At 35.8% G+C, this 18,060-nt stretch overlaps 1 protein-coding gene and 1 long non-coding RNA gene across 2 annotated transcripts; one reads left to right on the plus strand and one right to left on the minus strand.

Moving 5' to 3' along the window:
- The first annotated feature begins 14,026 nt into the window (after positions 1-14,026).
- LOC103957629 (cytokinin dehydrogenase 6) lies at positions 14,027-17,534 on the plus strand. The gene is made up of 5 exons (XM_009369812.3): positions 14,027-15,774; positions 15,996-16,123; positions 16,225-16,485; positions 16,593-16,855; positions 16,940-17,534. Exons 1-5 carry the CDS (start codon positions 15,159-15,161, stop codon positions 17,259-17,261), a joined length of 1,590 nt encoding a protein of 529 aa, XP_009368087.1. The 5' UTR covers positions 14,027-15,158; the 3' UTR covers positions 17,262-17,534.
- Positions 15,238-16,233, minus strand: LOC125478314. The gene is made up of 3 exons (XR_007259186.1): positions 16,040-16,233; positions 15,458-15,617; positions 15,238-15,380 (listed from the first exon to the last, which is right to left on the minus strand). It is a non-coding gene; the product is annotated as an uncharacterized LOC125478314 (long non-coding RNA).
- Positions 17,535-18,060: the final 526 nt, after the last annotated feature.

The raw sequence follows: 18,060 nt of genomic DNA on the forward strand, positions 1-18,060 counted from the left end.
CAACAACAACAAAGAAGTAACTCGTTCAATATTACAAATATCCAGGAAAGCTTTGATGGTAGTCATTCCAAAATGTATAGAAGTACAAAGAACTATAAGTTCCTAATCTATCACGAGTTCAAATGTTTTTATTTATTTATTTTTAAATTTACAATTATTAGGGATAAAAGAAGAGTTTGAAATTATTACAATAATTTACGAGAGGAGGAGTTTTGAATCTGGGACGCATGGATAGAAACCCAACACCCTATCAAGTTCAAATGGTTTTTTTTTTTTTTTTTTTTTTAAGCTGAATAAACCTATCCTAATCTACTTCATCCGAACAGCCAAAACCATGTGGGTGGTTATTCAACCCACACTCTGAAGGCTGCGAGGGGTCAATGCTATAAGGAAAAAGCAAAAACTTAGAAGAAAACCCTGGATGTTAAGTGAAGATCAATGGGGAGAAGGGTCAGGTTCAAACCTTCCCCCTCTCGGAACATACTGTAAATTAAAGTAGTAATAGCTTGTATTCAAAAGATAAAAGGAGTTAAAAAGAAGAAAATGCCAAGTCATATCAAATGTTCTTGTTAGTTTCTTATAGGTTTGTTATAAAGTATTCTGTTTTGGTTGGTTAGAGAGAAAATAGTCAAAGACTATATATTAGTGATTGTATCCATTATTTGTGATTTAATGAGAAATATACTTTTCTTAGTCTCGAAGAAAACGTTCAAAGAAAGTCTTAAGTTTCTATATGGTATCCTTCGCCACTTGTCTTCCGGCCTTCTCGATCCTCATCGTCTTCACTTCGCATCTCTGATTTCTTGATTATTTTCAAGGATTTTCATCTTCATTGCCATGGCTTCTCCTTTTGAGTCATCATCTCAACATGAATCGCTTCAACATCCAGTCCTCAATTCCTCTTCTGAAAACCCTAATATCACATATTCGTCGAAGGGTTATTATACAAAATGATCCCTGAAATTTGCATGATCAATAGAAATGGTTCCTGAGATTGTCCACCATCCATGATTTTGGTCATTCCGTTAAAAACTCTTTGGGCAATTTTTAAAGCTTTGTAACTCAATCAAATTTTAACCAAATTCGACCCATAATATATCAAAATGAAGATAAGAAAGTGTAGAATAAGATTACACCTATTTGGAAGCCCAATGATTTCCAGAGATGGCCGAAAAATAGCCTGAAAGGTGATTGGTCCGCGGGAAAACTGGAAAACTCGCTGGAAACTCGGTAAAGTTTAAACATTCATAACTTCTTCAATACTCAACCAAATCGAGTAATTCAAAAACAAAAATCATACTAATCCATGAGATGAAGAAAATGGTATCTTACTTACTGCTAGCTCGCCGTGGTTTGGCCGGAAAACTTCTCGAAATTGACTAACTCGAAAATGGTTAGCCAATTTCGAGCCATTGTCCGATCAAACCACAGTGAGTTAGCCTTCGAAAAAGATACCACTCTTTTCGTCTCATCAAGAAGTATTATTTTTGTTTTTGAATCACTCGATTTGGTTGAGTATTGAAGAAGTTATGAATGTTTAAGTTTACCCAGTTTCCAGCAAGTTTTCCAGTTTTCTCGCGGACCAGTCATCTTTCAGGCTATTTTCCGGCCATCTATGGCAACCATTGGGCTTCCAAATAGGTGTAATCTTATTCTACACTTTCCTATCTTCATTTTGATTTATTATGGGTCGAATATGGTTAAGAAACGATTGAGTTACAAAGTTTGAAAATTGCCCAAAATCATTCTTAACAGAAGGACTAAAATCATGGATGGTAGACAATCTTAGGGACCATTTCTATCGATCATGCAAATCTCAGGGACCATTTTGTATATAACCCTTCGTCGAATTTGTATGCATCTTTTACGATTCAAAACATTGGCAGAATGGTGCTAATCAAGCTTCCATCATAATCGTGGTTCTTGGGGCAATTTTTGCGGAAATTCTTCAAATCGAGGTCAGAATCAAAGGTTTCGTGGTTCTAATTTCTCTGGAAATCATATCATCTGTTAGATTTATGGTTCCACTAGTCATGAAGCCATTGATTGCTTTGATTGCATGAATCTTGATGATCATAACAGTTGCTCCTTGCTTCCTATGCTAGATCTTTCTGCTAGATGTAGCTTATGAACCTCTCATTGTAGAAAGAGTTGGCATCTTCTCCAAAAGCATCTTAAAAGAGTTGGTCCGAAAACCACAGATACCTCCTAAGTACTAAAGCTCCCCATTCCAAGTCCGCCCGAGTCCAGCAGACTTTGAAGAAATAAATGCAAGAGAATGTGGAATGGTTGGTGGGAGAAGCCTCAGCTAAGATGAGGGCAAGAGCCACGTCTTCAGGGAATTCTAGTTTTGGTGCCCGAAGCTCGGGAAAGTACCATTGCAACCACAACTGGACTATGCAGGTTGGCTTGTTGAGGTTGGTTTCAAAGGGTTCACCCTAGTCATTTTGAAGAAAATGTGGTAGAGGTGAGCAAGAAGGAAGAGGCTCGTAGCTACATCATCAAAAGAATGAAGGGTTTCCACCAAGGGGATCCACTCGACCTTTACTCCCTTGGACTTGTTGGTGAAGGTGTGCTTGTTGAGCCATTACAACAGGAAGTACATGTGCTCTTGATCTCTGTTGGCATTAGAAGGGGTCGGGCTAAAACTCTTCTTAACAAATGGGATAAAACCTATGAACGAAGTACCATATCTCTTAAAAGTGGAAGAGTTGTGCTCCAATCGGGTAAGAGACTCAAAATTGCCCGAACCTTCAGTCGCCGGGTGAAAGGAGGAAGACCAGTCATAGGTAATATCCACGACTTTGCCCGAAGGCCTTAGCCCGAAGACTTGAGCCATGTCGATGATGGTTGGGAACATGGGACCCATCTTGAAATCGAAGGTGTTGGTCCCCGAATTCCAAAAGAGAAGGGCTGTAGTCAGAAGCTAGGGCTTGGTAACCAATGTGACCTTTGAGAGCAAGATGAGTTCGCAGATGCCATTATTCATCCACTTCTTCTTGAAAATGGGTTCGAGCTCATTTACCCATTGTGCCCATGCCTCATCCTTCATCAAGGGAAAGCCTTGACGATGAGTTGACCACTTAAAAGAAGAAATTCCTGACTCGGCCGAGTACGGTTTGGGGGTGAACCAATTTGCCTTGGGCATGTTGTTCTCCACATTAATTGGGACCTTAGAGGTCTATGCTGGTCCCAAAGTGTGTACTCCCCCTTCGTCGAAGCAAAGAGAAGTATTCAGGCCAGCTCGATGGCGATGAAGGCCATTGAGCAAGTGGCGCATGGTGACGATCCTCTCACCAGACTCGTAGGAAGATGAAGCAGCTTTGGGTGCCATTGAATATGTTGGAAAGAAGATGGAAGAGAATCGAAAGCAAGGAAACTGTGAAGGCAAGGAAGTTCTGGGAAGATTGGAAATTTTGAAGCTTGGAGAATAATAATTGCTAAGGTAATTTGGCCGAGAGGTTTAAGTGAAGATTATATAGTAAAGAAGTTAGTTAACATTGAGGATCGTGGGTTAGTACAAAGGTTTAGTTAAAACAGTTGTTTAAAAAGGTACAATTCCCGAGTAAGGGCATACAATTCGTTTTAATCATCTTTGACATCTCGAATTCCAAACTCAACAATCATTGACTCCTTAGATTGCAGACTTAATTAATAATCCAATCATCGATATCCGCATAATTTGATTTACAAAATTTGGTTTAGAAATTTGGTCTTCCTAACATTATCCGTCTGACCCTATGTCTAAAATACAAACATAAAATATTGAAATCTTTATGCAGAATCAGAAATTTTTTGTCGGGTGGGCTGGTTAAAAAGTGAAATAAATATAAAACGAATTTGAATTTGACATTATCAGATTTGGTGAATCAATTAAAGTAATCATGTTAGACAAAACAAGGGAGTTGGTTTATAATTCAGAAAGTGTTATACATTAGTTTATGCGCAAAGCAATAATATAGTAATGTAGTATCAAAAGTTATCATGTATTTGATGTCTTTAACTTATAAGAGATGATCACGTACATTGGAGTTTGGACCGTTGAAAGTCAATTTCACAGAGAGGTTAAGAGAGCGCAAATAATACATTCATGGTCCGGAAGATCAAGACTTTCGAAGCCCTACATATATCAATATTTCAACCTTTTTAGATTGCATGCACTACAATTTCATGCTTCAAAGGAATTATAATTAGATTGTCTACCATCATCCATGAATATATACACACACACATGCATGCGTGTGTATATATATGGGATTGGGTCAAGTAACAAATAATTTTACATATACTTTTACATTTCTTGTTAGTCTTTAGATCTATTTGAATCAAATGATCCTGAATAAAACTAATATGACTCATCTAAACTACTAAATGATGTGGCGCTGATGACATGGAAATAAAAAGAATTTAATCAATTAAAAAATTTTAAGGAAAAATTATTAGGTTATGGAAACTTAAACACTGTGGAGCCATCTTCATCTAACTCCCTATGCCATTGTTGATTAAGATGACAAGAACTCAATCATGGATATATCAATCTCACTCCAAACAACCTAACTGACTTTTTCACTTTCTTCTTCCTATTCTCTCCCCTCTCTCGAATCCTACAGTATCAATACTATATTTTCATGGGTTGCCTGTAAATGATGGGAAGGTATAAAAAATGGGCTGAAGAAGATAGATTCAGAACTCTCGCCCGTTTAATAATAATAATAATAATAATAATAATAATAATAATAATAATAATAATAATAATAATTATTATTATTATTATTATTTTCTGTTTGGTTCAATCACTGAAGATCCCCCAGTTTCTTAGCCTAGAATTTGAATTTGGATATAGTCGGGGAAACAAAATTGAATCTTCCTAGAAAGGGATAAGGTTTTAATCCTAAAACTGATTTACATCAAATTTCTTAAGTACGTCCTTGATTGACAAGAAAGCTTTCTAGTGGTTGGTTATTGCATAATATAAACAAAAGAACTAATCAAAATCTCTCTTGTTGTTCTTTATTTTGGACTCAGCAACAATTTTTATTTGATGCATAACACAATGGCATGAAGTAATGGTGTTCACCAAGGAAGATAAATGGTTTAGGTGCAACATGACTCTTTCAAAATATTTTAAATTTTTAGTAGAGGTTTATGTTAATTTATTCCAAGTCATCGCCACATCACCGACTAAATTAATGACAATAATCTTAACTTTTAATTATGACCATTAGATTAAAAAGAATCCAAGGGCTAATAAGGAATGTAAAAATATTTGTAAAAATACTTGTCCCTCTCTCTCTCTCTCTCTCTCTCTATATTATATATATATATATATATATTTCAGATTTGTCTTGTACTTCCAACATAGGCCATTTGACCTAACAAGTAATTAGACGAAGCACGTGGGAATTTCCTGAGAGCTTAGGTTTATATGCGACCGACAAATATTATTTACCTAATCAAACCATGCAACATTATTCATGGAGAGAGACTTTGAAAGTCTTTTTTTGTTTCTTGGTCGCAAAATTAATATAGTTGCTTATTTGGCCAAAAATGTTGGGGTTGGGGGCAATCTTTTGGTCTTCAATTGGAGGCTTCAGGTTGTGGGAATCTTTCATCTTACATTAATATTGTCATTTAAAAGAAACGTTCGAAGTTTGAACTGCAGAAATGTTTTCAGGATGCTGATCATTGAAGTTGTGTAACAATTAATTTTTTGGAGTGTCAACTACAATTTTCATATTTTGTTTAAGTTGATAGCTATTCATAAAGAAAGATATCTTATTAATCCCCACAAAAATAGTAGAATTACAAGATGGATAATAGGATTACACATCGGTCATATGACAATATGATATACAATCAATGCCTAATAAAACACAAAAGTCCACACTACTACCAACTAGCATAAACTCAGACACGATCAACGCCTAATAAAACATACAAGTCTTAACTCAAAATCCTATAGATAAACGATACACCAGAATAATTTAGGGCACGTTGAATAAAAAGTCAACAATCGGCCAAAGTAGGCCCCGTTAGGGTCAACAACCCTAGATTCTCAAATCTAGAAGATCCGAACGTCAAATTTCCGTTCCACAAGTTATCAAAAGTCTAAAATCAATTAGCATGCCCAAGAAGTTGCACAATGATCCAACAGTTGAATTGTCGTCAATGACGAAAATAAAAACGGAGGTAGAATTGTCTCAAACATTGAACAATTGATCGAATATTCGGATATGGGCTCAAGCATCGAGTACGTATCGATGCCAAAATCCATGTCACTTGAATTTCCCACTCGCTGCCGCTCAAGGTGGTTTCTGGTGAATAAAAACTCAGTTTTCCGACCAACTCTAAAGTTCACCAAATTTTTACAGCATGTATAACTCAACATGAGAACAACTTTATACCTGAGACAAAGTGCCAACATAGGCCACGGGTGCCGTCAACTTCACATCATCGACTCGCCGCCTACGGTGGTTTAGTGATGTTGGGGTTGGTCCGGTTTTACTCTCGAGATGATGGGCTAAAAGGTTAGGTAGTAGACACAATCGCCGTTTAGCCAATTTACCAAACAAAGGATAGGGCAGTCGGAACTCATCGAATTTTGCGGCCTTAAACCTCCACATACGGTGGTTATTCGAAGTGGTTTTTGGGTGGGTTTAGTAGATGGAAGTGTGGTCTTCAAACTGAGAAGTTAAGAAAGGAGTTGGGGTAATTAGTTTGGAATTTACTACAGCAAACTAACAACATAAATTTAATTACCTAAACCTAAAGGAAATGACCCCGCAAATTCAAACAAGTTGAGAAATTGAAGTAATTAAGTGCTGAAAAATCGAATGTAATTAGTTATTCACATACGTGTGCAAATTTTTAGTTATTCACATATATACGTGTGCAAATTTTCTCGATCAACATATATACATACTTTCTTGTGACTTTGATGTGGTAATGTATATGTGCGGAAATGAAAAGGTGAAGATCTAGAGAGGATGAATTAAGTCCTTCACAATATATACTTTGACTCAATCAATCAATTTTTGTAGCTGCAGTAGCATCATATGATGAAAACGTAGCAATGAGGACGTAGGATGATCGTAAGGATCACATTATATGCATGCTGCTAGGGCTAGGGTTCACATTCGTTTGAAGAAATTAAAAGAAACTGTTATTTAGGGTTTGCTAGTTTGGCAGCTATATAGATCGATATTTCATTATCTTTGCATGCCTTTCAATTTTGGTTCTATTGTTTTCCAATATATAGGAGATTGAGCTAAATATACGTATATGTGCGGCTAGTGCTTCACATATATGTTCAAAATAAGGAAAATGATTTATACACACTTCTTTTATTTATTTGCACGTACCTATTTGTTTTAGTTTGTAACTTTCTTTACTTTATTTCCATGGCAGAGTCAGAAAATTTGTTAAGAATGATCAATTTTTTTCGTTTTTGATAAAAACTAGAATCTAGAAGGTCAATTTTTTTTAATACTATAGAAAGATCAACTCTAAAAAACTATAATTTAAAGAATGGAACCCATTGTTTATCCACAACAAAGAATAACTCATTCAATAGTACAAATTATCCAGGAAAACTTTGATGGTAGTCATTCCAAAATTAATAGTACAAAAAACTGTAAGTTCCTAATCTATCATGAGTTCAAATGTTTTGTTTAAGTTAAATAAACCTATCCTAATGATCTAATCTACTTCAACCATAAAAAGCCAAAACCATGTTGCGGTGGTTATTCAATCCATAAACTTAAGGTTGAGAAGGGTCGACGCTATAAGGAAAAGGGGCAAAAAAATTAGAAGAAAACCCTGGATGTTAAGTGGATATCAATGGGGAGAAGGGTTAGGTTCAAACCTTTCTCAGCCCATAGTCTAATTTAAAGAAGAAAATATCGCTTGTATGAAAATAAAATTATAATTAAAAATAATTCAATAGTAGCCTAAAATTGAAAGAATGACGAGAATAATATGTATAGTACTGAAAAGAATTATATATATAGAAAAGAATGAGGTGAATCACTAAGCCAATCACTAAGTAATTACAGTACCATATTCAGACAAGACTTCCATACACTACTTGACACAATTAAGTTTATACAAAACTTTACAAACTCGATACATATTGAGAAATTACTAACACTATATTGACAATATTACTTACCTACAAAAATTAACAAGATCTCCTTTAATTTCTTTAATGATTACAGCTGCAACTTTTTTTTTTCGCTTTTAAATGTTCTTAGTAAGACTAATTATTGAAAGTAAATGTATGCTTCAACTCCTTGCTACAGCTTTCCTTATAAAGTATAGCAGATAGAGATGTAATTCATATGGTCGACAGGGTATTATCATTCACTTCAATCTCTTAATAATTTAATAGATTTGTACCTTAAATAATGTGACTCAGATGACATAAAGGAAATCTCATGACATTTTTTAACCTGGACAGCTTCCTCGTTTTACTGTAAACCAGTGGCTTTCCTTTGCAATATAATGATATATAACCACTTTCAATGTTTCAAATAATCTATACAATGATGGCTGTCATTGTTCTTAAACTACAAGATCTATTTGACAAAACAAGTAATATAATTTTTTGGATAATACTTAGATATACTCACCACTGAGTTAAGAAATCCTAGCAACCTTTGTACTAACTTTTTGTTTTCGTACATTTCACTTCTTCACATGACACATAACATTTTCTTACACAAGAAATAAGGCCGTTAATTGCATCTGACATTATATTATCTATCTTTCATCACTAATTCTTACCCAAAAGCATTAAAGATCATTTGAAGAAATGAAAAAGTCCAAGTACAAAAATTAGTGCAAAAGTTGCTAGAAAGTCCACATACCAACTTTCATCTACTTGTCAACATTATTGATCAATACAAACAATTTATGGTACACAATACGAATTGGGAGTTGGTGCATGTTTACAAGGAGAAAAACGTTGTTGCGGACGACCTTACCAATTAGAGTTATAATGTGAATTTTCAGTATCATTATTTTGAGAATCTACATGTATAGATTGAAATTCATTTAATGATGATATAATCAGAGTCTCTACAACTCGAATTGTTTATAATAATTTATTGATTTAGTTTCAGGATGAACTACCCCCTTATGTTACAATAAAAAATAAAAATCTCCGTCTGTCTATTTCTTCTTGTATAAAATGAGATTGCACTTTAAGAAAAGTGTGAGTTTATATGCGTTCTTGACTCACTTAACAATGACTAACCTATAACTTTTCACCTACATTTTAATTAAGTTGACATCGACTTTCAACTTACTTACTTTCTACCTTTCACTATTTAATTACCCTAATCTTTTACGTGTGCATGAGAGATTGAGCGATACATACAATTATATGCATTCACTTTTACCTCATGGAAGAGTTTTGATAGTCACGACAAAATAAGCAAGCTGCGAGATTTTACTTTATTTTAGCAATACTATACTTACAACTCCTAAATGATGGTGATATTTATCATTCTATTTATTATCGTCAGATACGTTTAAATTTTAAAATTTATATAACGAATCTCAAAATTTAAACTGATCCAATGATAAAATGTAAGATTGTAAGCATTACTAGTAAGCAAAAATAATGAATTATTTTACCGCCGCGATTTTGGAAGAGACAAAAGACATTGATTAGAGTGGAATAAAAGTAGGTTAGGGAACACGATAAGAATAATTTTTATTTTTTTATAATTAATCTCAGAGGGTTTGATATCATTCCACAACAATTTTGTGTCGTTTCCGGCTCTTTAATCGCATTTTAGCTTCTTTAACTTCAATGGCATGCTGCATGCATGATGATGACTGATGGGGACGCCTAAAAAAAAACCTAATTAATTAACGTGGTAATCCCACATACGCATCACCCACTTGCTGCAGTATGATTCGGGGATTTTCATTTCCCACTAGCCAATCGATGCCCTAGATTGAACTTTAATATATATGAATAGAGTAATGCTATAGAGACTAAAATTACGAATTAAATGATGTGTCATCAATAAGAAATGAACACGTTTATCAATGTTTAAGTAATAATCCAATCATTAACTTCCATGTCATTTAGTTTACAAAATTTAGTCTACAAATTTAATCTCTCTAGCATTACTCTTATGAATAACATTAGTTTGGTTGTGTAATCACCTGACAATAATGTTAAAGACACACTAACTTATTACACTAAGTTTTAAGATACCGACTAATGTGCACTGTTAATTTGTTTCATGTACTTCTGAAGTTCTTACAGGCATTCCAACGTTTTGGAGTGCCAATGAATAACCTATGCAACCTAAAGTTTGTAGTAATAAAGTAGTATAATCGCATTATGTACATGTTGTACATGAAATGTGAATTAGTAGCTAGTTAAATGATATGCTTAAGAATCACAACGTCAATGCCTGTGTAAAGTGGTGTGACAGTTTACAAGTCCTAAATATGTAATATGTTTTTAAAGACAAACGAGGAGAGATATATATGGGAGAGATGCATGATGAAGAAGGGTTCGAAAAATACTAGACAAATACAATTTTAAATTATTTTCATTTTCTAAAGCTTTTATTTCATTCATTCTCCATTTCTCTATCTTCCCCTCTCTCCATTCTTTTCCCACTTTTACCGCAAGTATTTTTCTTCCATATCTCTATTTGATGAAATACAGATATAGTTTTCATTTCCTTTAATATAGGTAAGTATACTCTATTATTGCAAACAACGGTTTCACTTTGAGGGAAACAATATAGGTAAGCTACAAAATGAGTTTGTCAACATAATTATGTATCGAGTTTGTCATCATTATGAATTATATATGAAACCTCTCAAGACTAGTTCAGGATTGTTGTCCTTTTAAATAAAACCTATTTTTTTTTTTTTTTTTTTGTGTTTTGAAAAACAGCTATAAAATAAAACAATAAAGTTTGTTAAACTCCAGTTTTAAAAGTGCTTTTAGCACAAAAACAATGTATGAGTGTTTAGGAAACTTTTATGTAAATATGTTGTGATAGTATCAAATGACCAAATGAATATGGCTCGGTCTCCTAAGCTAGAATTTGCAAAGTCGTGAGTTATGGGCTTTCGTTATTTTTAGATCTCGATAGGGCTACTTCAAGGAAAAGGCTGAAGGAGGAGGAAATAGATTCACAAATCTCGTTGCTAAATCGCGATTGGAGGCAGAGGCTGGGCGTCGTGGTTTGCTTCAGATCCACAAATCGCTGGGATGAAACGAGTCGGCAACTATTTGTTTTCATGATTGGGATGGTGATGGGATTAGCAAAGCTATGGCAGATGAACACCGACACCACCCAATTTTGTAGATGAACAGCTCTCGCACGATAAAGAGAGAAAGGAAGGTAGGCTTTGGAATTTTGATAAATTCATTTGATAGGCACTGTTCACTCATGTTTTGGAATAAAAAGTCGGTTTTTTAAAGCTCTATTTTATTGCTTCAGCTTTTCGACCTTTTCATCTAAAATTATGAAAAATGCTGATTATAGGATGTTCATCAAACACTAAAAATGTCTCAAATTTTTTTTATATTCGCTTTTTTTTTAAATTTCAACCTTACCAAACTAGTATTCAGTAAGATGAATATCACTAGGCTGTAATGATAAAAGCATGTATTTGCATATTATAGAATAACATGGTTCACCAATGTAACGTAGAATGTGATTTCTCTTGTTCCAAGAAAAAGAAATAAACCCTAATTTTTCATGAACATAGACATGATAAATTGACCATGGAGAGTGAGTAGGAGACCCTCTTTTTAGCTGCCCTTGGATCTCTACTACGACATATGTGTGGTCATTATTCCCACATTACAAATGCTCGAGTTCATGCAAGTCTTTAATTGTGGGTCGGTCTCCCTCCAGAAAGCATGCAATTAAATAAAGGATTAGGTTTTTCAGCACAAGTCCACAAATGAGAGGACTCCATGGCAAAGAGTTCACACTTGGCAAGCACGCCACAAACACTAGACTGGCAGTATCTTTATCAAATTATTACCGCAATCTTAATATTTTAATCCTAACAAAGATTTGTGTTTCCTGATTAGGACAGTTGCATGAGAGAGAGACCAACCAAAGTGACCATGTCATCCAAAATGCCGGTTTTTATCGATGTTTGTTGGCGTTTAGGTCATGATTATGTCGTTTTCATTAGTACATTACAATACCCTTCAACAGATTCTCTGTTGGTATCTTTTTCTTGGAGGAGGATTCTCTATCTTCTTATTTAAACGGTTACGGTTAAGTCATATCAATATTTTATATTGATTTTTTATAGAGATAACAAGACAAAAAATAATGTGTGAGAGGAGGAGATGAAAGAGGATAAAAATAGGAGGGTAGAGAATCTTCCTCCCTTCTTCTTTCCCTGCAACTTGTAGCTACGAAAAGGGTTTCTCCGTCGATCTTTTATGCTTAAATATTTAGGGTATTTTAAAGTTGAGGTTTGCTTTTGACAAGTTCATTGGCAGCTGCCATTTTCTTATTAGTTTCTGTAAAGAAGGCGGGATACAGCTTCAGACTGCTTTCGTTTTTGTCAATATAATAGTAAGCCGGGTCAATCTGCTATACAGTTGCAAAACCTTGAATTATGCCATTAGTATTGTTATTCTTAAAAAATTTTAGTTTTCATATTCTCATGTGGGAGTCCAACACAAAAGAGTTTCTTCCAAAAAGAAAATTATCAAACCCGAAACAAGACTTGGTTCTATACGATGTCAGAATTTTTCATCCACTCTTGTAACAGTGAGTTGGACACAGAAAATAAATTTTTTTTTTTCAATAATAAAACACCAATCCCTGAAGAAGATTTGATTGTTTGCGATATATTTGCATCCACTCTTGTAAGAGTATGACATTGTGTCCAACCTAGAAAAAAGTTGTCCAAAAACAAAATACCAAACCTTAAGAAGATTTGTTTTTTTTTTTTTAAATATGTTTTATTACAAGCAATATTCTACAATAATTTACATTAAAAAGAATGAGAATTGTTTGAACACTCGAGGCCCACTGGATGAATAATTTACACTAGTGATAGCCTTTAAAGAAGATTTGGTTGTTTGTGATGCCAGAATCTTTCATCCACTCTTGTGAGAGTTTAACATAGAGCATCGAATAGAGAAAAGAGTGTTTCCAAAAACAAAAGACCAAACCCTAAAGAAGATTTGCTTTTTATATTACAAACGATATTCTATACTAATTTACATTAACGAGAGTGATGATGGCTTGAACTCGAGACTCAGTGATCGAAGGAAAATATCCTAACCACCAGAGCAATCCACTACTTGCAAAACAAGCAATAGCGTCTAAAGAAGATGGTTTTCTGCGATTTCAAAATCTTCCAGGCCAAAGAATTGAAATGATGTTGTGAAATAGCATTGGAACATCATGTTAAGGAAACATTCATCTATATCACTTGTTGATGTTAGATTCCACTTTCCCAATTCATTATTTGGTTATTGTCCTCTTATGGAACAAAATCATGATGCCATCCATAATCCACAAGATCTTTTCTTATATTTGGAGACAGGTTAAAGACAATTCCAAAAAAAATATATTATTAAGCATATAATCTCTTGAAGGGATACAATGCAATCTATCAAATTGTACAAAAATATGCCGATAAAAAATGGAAGGGGGAGATGGAATATTGCTTGCTCCCCATAGAGATGCAAATCTCTTAGTGCTCAAAAACACAAGTTGTTGAGAAAAAGTTGAAAAAAGGAAATGATTCTCGCACAATCTCTTTTCCGCATACACATTCCTGTTTATTTTTGGCATTTATTCAATAAAAAGAAAACTGTAGCAACAATGCCTCAACTAAAAATTCGTGACTATTGGTTCATTTCACTTATCAAAATATGCCGCTATGGTTTTTTTCGTCAACTCCATTAAAACTACTGTAAAAATAAGTCACGTGTCATACACGTGAGGTTGAATGAAGGAGCAAATATAAAAAACCAACTTTAACCCAATTGGAGCAATGATCTCTCAACTTTAACTCGATTGTAGCAATGATCATTCCAACATGACTAATTTTGACGGAATTCTAATGGAGTTGACAAAAACGACTATAGATGCACGTTTTGATGCGTTAAGGAACCAATGATCATAGACTTTTAGTTGAGAGACTATTGCACCAATTTGGTTAAAGTTGAATGATCAATTAAATTAAGGAGAAACGTGGGATAAATGAACAGGACGGGGTCGGGATATCATATCCTGGAAAAAAAGAAAAAGAAAAAACATATAAACAAGAGAATCGGTCAAAGAATCATTCAAAGTTGTCCATTTGCTGAGAACTGAGGGATTGATAGAAGCAGTAGCAGCTGATGGGCAGAAGAGTAGTGTTCCTTCGCCCATTCAAAGTGAGCCCAACAGGGTCCCAATACAAACAGAAACCATTTGAACTTCACGTGCCCCATGGACCCATCACTTTCCTCCCTCTCAATCTGAAACCAACGGCACCACGGCCAGAGGGCAGGCTTCAGTCTCCCTCATCCGATATGCAACTAGATACGGTGATATTAACATTATGACCACAATATGGATTCCAGGACACCAAACCTGAATCTGATCCGATCATTCATGTGACCAATAAACACGAACATGGGGGGTTCCGGAATACATACCTGTCATCCGTTGCGTCGAGGCAGAAGCAATAACTCTTACTATAAATGGAAGAAATCATAAAAATTAGATTAGAAAATGTTAAAGAATGGTAAAAGGTGGGATTGTGGTTACAACTGTTAGAAAAAGTGCAAAGATTTGTGAGATCTTTCTTGTGACTTTTTCACCCTTCAACTTGGCTTATGTGGTGTGTGTGATGACTACTCTCTTATAAACAAAAGACCCCAAAAAAGAAGAACTTAAAAAAGAAAATCTTAAAACTCTTCCACTCAAAGTAGGCAGTCTCCAGACGGATTCTAACAGATGAAGACGATAGGTTGACTCAGCCACCCAAACCCTTTTCTCCCCCCTTTAAATACCCTCCTCAACCATTTATTTCCTTGCCATTTGTACACCTCTCATTTTCCTTTTACCCTTTTCTTGCTAAGAAACAACTCAAAACATTAAGCTCCCTTCACCTTCTACTTCCTCCATCGCTTCTAACCGGGCAAAAAAATGAGGTATCCACCCATTTACTTCCTCAAACAAATGAACATGCTTATCATCGAAGGCTTCATGGTCCTGCTCGTGAGCTGCTTAACCATTAGAACGAACCCTTGTTCTCCAAACACTCCTTCGTTGAAAACACTTCCCCTCCATGGGCATTTCGACTTCCATGAAGTTCACCATGCAGCTAGAGATTTCGGCAACAGATATCAGTTCCTCCCTGTGGCAGTGCTGCATCCAAAGACCGTTTCAGACATTGCTACTATAGTTAAGCATGTTTGGGACTTGGGTCCTCGTTCGGAGCTCACAGTTTCAGCTAGAGGCCACGGTCACTCGCTCCAAGGCCAGTCGCAAGCCCACCGTGGAGTTGTCATCAATATGGAATCACTCAAAGGCCCTCAAATCCAGATTCACACCGGAAGTTCTCCATACGTGGATGCCTCTGGTGGTGAATTGTGGATAAATATCCTGCATGAAAGCTTGAAATATGGGTTAGCGCCAAAATCATGGACCGACTACTTACATCTAACTATCGGTGGTACTCTGTCTAATGCTGGGATCAGTGGGCAGGCATTCCGGCATGGCCCGCAGATCAGCAATGTCCACCAGCTGGAAGTTGTTACAGGTTTGTTAAACTAAACCAGCGGGGAGGGCAAACATCCGTGGTGATGGTGATATATCACCACGGAAGACAAGACCAACATCAAAGGTCAGACTTGCTCATGAAGCAAGTCATTACTTTGACCTTGGTCTCATGAATGATGATATAAACGAGTATCTATGAAATTTGTATATTGATCCCATACCATCTATTTTTACTAACAGATGAACTAAAAATGAGTGCAGGAAAGGGGGAGGTTGTAAATTGTTCAGAGGAGCAGAATGAAGACCTATTTCATAGTGTCCTTGGAGGGCTCGGTCAGTTTGGCATCATAACACGGGCAAGAATATCGCTGGAAGCAGCACCTGCAAGGGTAAAAGCTATATATCATTGAGGCTAATGTGTCAAAACTTAAGCTTCCAGGTGCAGTAGAAAGTATCAGTTGCTAACCAAAATCTCCATTTTTGTGAACAGGTAAAATGGATTAGAGTCCTGTATTCAGATTTCACAGCATTTACCCAAGATCAGGAGCATCTAATGTCTGCAGAAAATAAGTTTGACTACATCGAAGGATTTGTGATAATAAACAGGACCGGTCTGCTAAACAACTGGAGATCATCCTTCAATTCAAAGGACCCAGTTCAGGCCAGCCAGTTTAAGTCAGATGGAAAAACTCTCTTCTGCCTAGAATTGGCCAAATATTTCAACCTGGACAGGACTGATTTAATAACTGAGGTAAGCCACACAATGGCCTACGAGCAAGCAAAATGGTTTGGTGGAATTCGGTTGTAAGTTGACTATATAACTAACATTGCACTCATACATCTCTTGCTGGCATGCAGGAGGTTGATAACTCATTGTCTCAATTAAGCTATATCCGTTCAACGCTATTCGTGTCCGAAGTTGCATATATAGATTTCTTGGACAGGGTACATGTGTCTGAGATCAAATTACGCTCAAAAGATTTGTGGGACATTCCACATCCGTGGCTCAATCTTCTCATACCAAAAAGCAAAATTCACACTTTTGCTAAAGAGGTTTTTGGGAATATCCTTACAGAAACAAGCAACGGCCCCGTCCTCATCTACCCAGCTAACAGATCAAAGTCAGTTACATCAAATGTGTCATTATCTCCAAAAGTCCCTCCTATGGCTTGTCTTAACAACTAATCTCTTAATTCCATTTTCAGGTGGGACAGCAGAACTTCTGTTGTCATACCGGAGGAAGATATTTTCTACTTAGTGGCATTCCTAACCTCTGCAGTTCCCTCGTCAACCGGAACTGATGGATTGGAACACATCTTAACTCAAAACAAAAGAATTTTAGCATTCTGTGAAACAGCCAAGCTTGGGGTCAAGCAATACCTACCCCATTACGCCACACAGGATGAATGGAAGGCCCACTTCGGTCCACGCTGGGAAGACTTCGCGCAGAGAAAATCTGCTTACGACCCCTTGGCAATACTTGCTCCTGGACAAAGAATATTTCAAAAGGCAATACCCTTCTCATGACAGCTGCGACATGTAAATATTATAAAAGAATAGGCCCTAAAGGCATGTGGGGAAGTTCCTTAACCAAAAAGGTTATGAGCTACTTTATATCCACGAGCCTTATATGTGTAGCAGGGAGACTGCAAGCGTTTTAAGACAACGGGTAAAATACTTTTATACAAACTATAAGTCATAGTTGTAAAGGAACTGGAGAAACACCAGCTCCATAAGAGGATGTAAAAACGAACTCTTGTAAATATGGCTGAATAATATATGTCATCAATCCAGTTCATATCTCCGATATCTTATCGAATAATTCCTCTCTCCAATGAAAAGAAATAAAATAGTTGGAACAAAGCCGGGATCGATTCAGATGAAAGAAAAAACATAGCGAAATAAAAAGGAGAAAAGGACCCAGAAGAGCAATTAACCTGTAGTTGCAATCTTCAACTTATTGCCTCTGTCACCGTGCAATATATTAATATCATATCTTGCTGCAACACATCCGCTAATCTAGGAGAACACTAATTCATATGGAATTGTGGCAATAACTAACTTGGAAAGAGCTGGCAACTGCAACCTGTGGGAAGGGGCTTACACCTACAAAGCATTCATTCAGATAATAAAATGATAAGTACAATATAAAATGACATTAAAGCAATTCCTTTGGCTATGTTCCATTTGATAACTCTTAAACACCGTTATGCAATAATTCCTTCCCAGAACAGATTCCAAAGTTTAAATCAGCAATCGTCTGAACCTAGAAATTTGATCATATTCATGTGTGTGTGTATGTGAGTAAAATATATATAAATATGTA

This window comes from the organism of the source record quoted next, unplaced genomic scaffold (assembly GCF_019419815.1).
Source record: "Pyrus x bretschneideri cultivar Hongxiangsu unplaced genomic scaffold, Pyrus_bretschneideri_v1 Contig24, whole genome shotgun sequence".
Taxonomy (NCBI): domain Eukaryota; kingdom Viridiplantae; phylum Streptophyta; class Magnoliopsida; order Rosales; family Rosaceae; genus Pyrus; species Pyrus x bretschneideri.

Excerpts from the sequence above, each read along its gene's own strand:
- LOC103957629 (XM_009369812.3), top strand. The coding sequence starts at position 15,159 with ATGAGGTATCCACCCATTTACTTCCTCAAACAAATGAACATGCTTATC. Across the intron at positions 16,486-16,592 it reads GGACTGATTTAATAACTGAG|GAGGTTGATAACTCATTGTC; the intron begins GTAAGCCACACA and ends GCTGGCATGCAG. Across the intron at positions 16,856-16,939 it reads TACCCAGCTAACAGATCAAA|GTGGGACAGCAGAACTTCTG; the intron begins GTCAGTTACATC and ends TTCCATTTTCAG.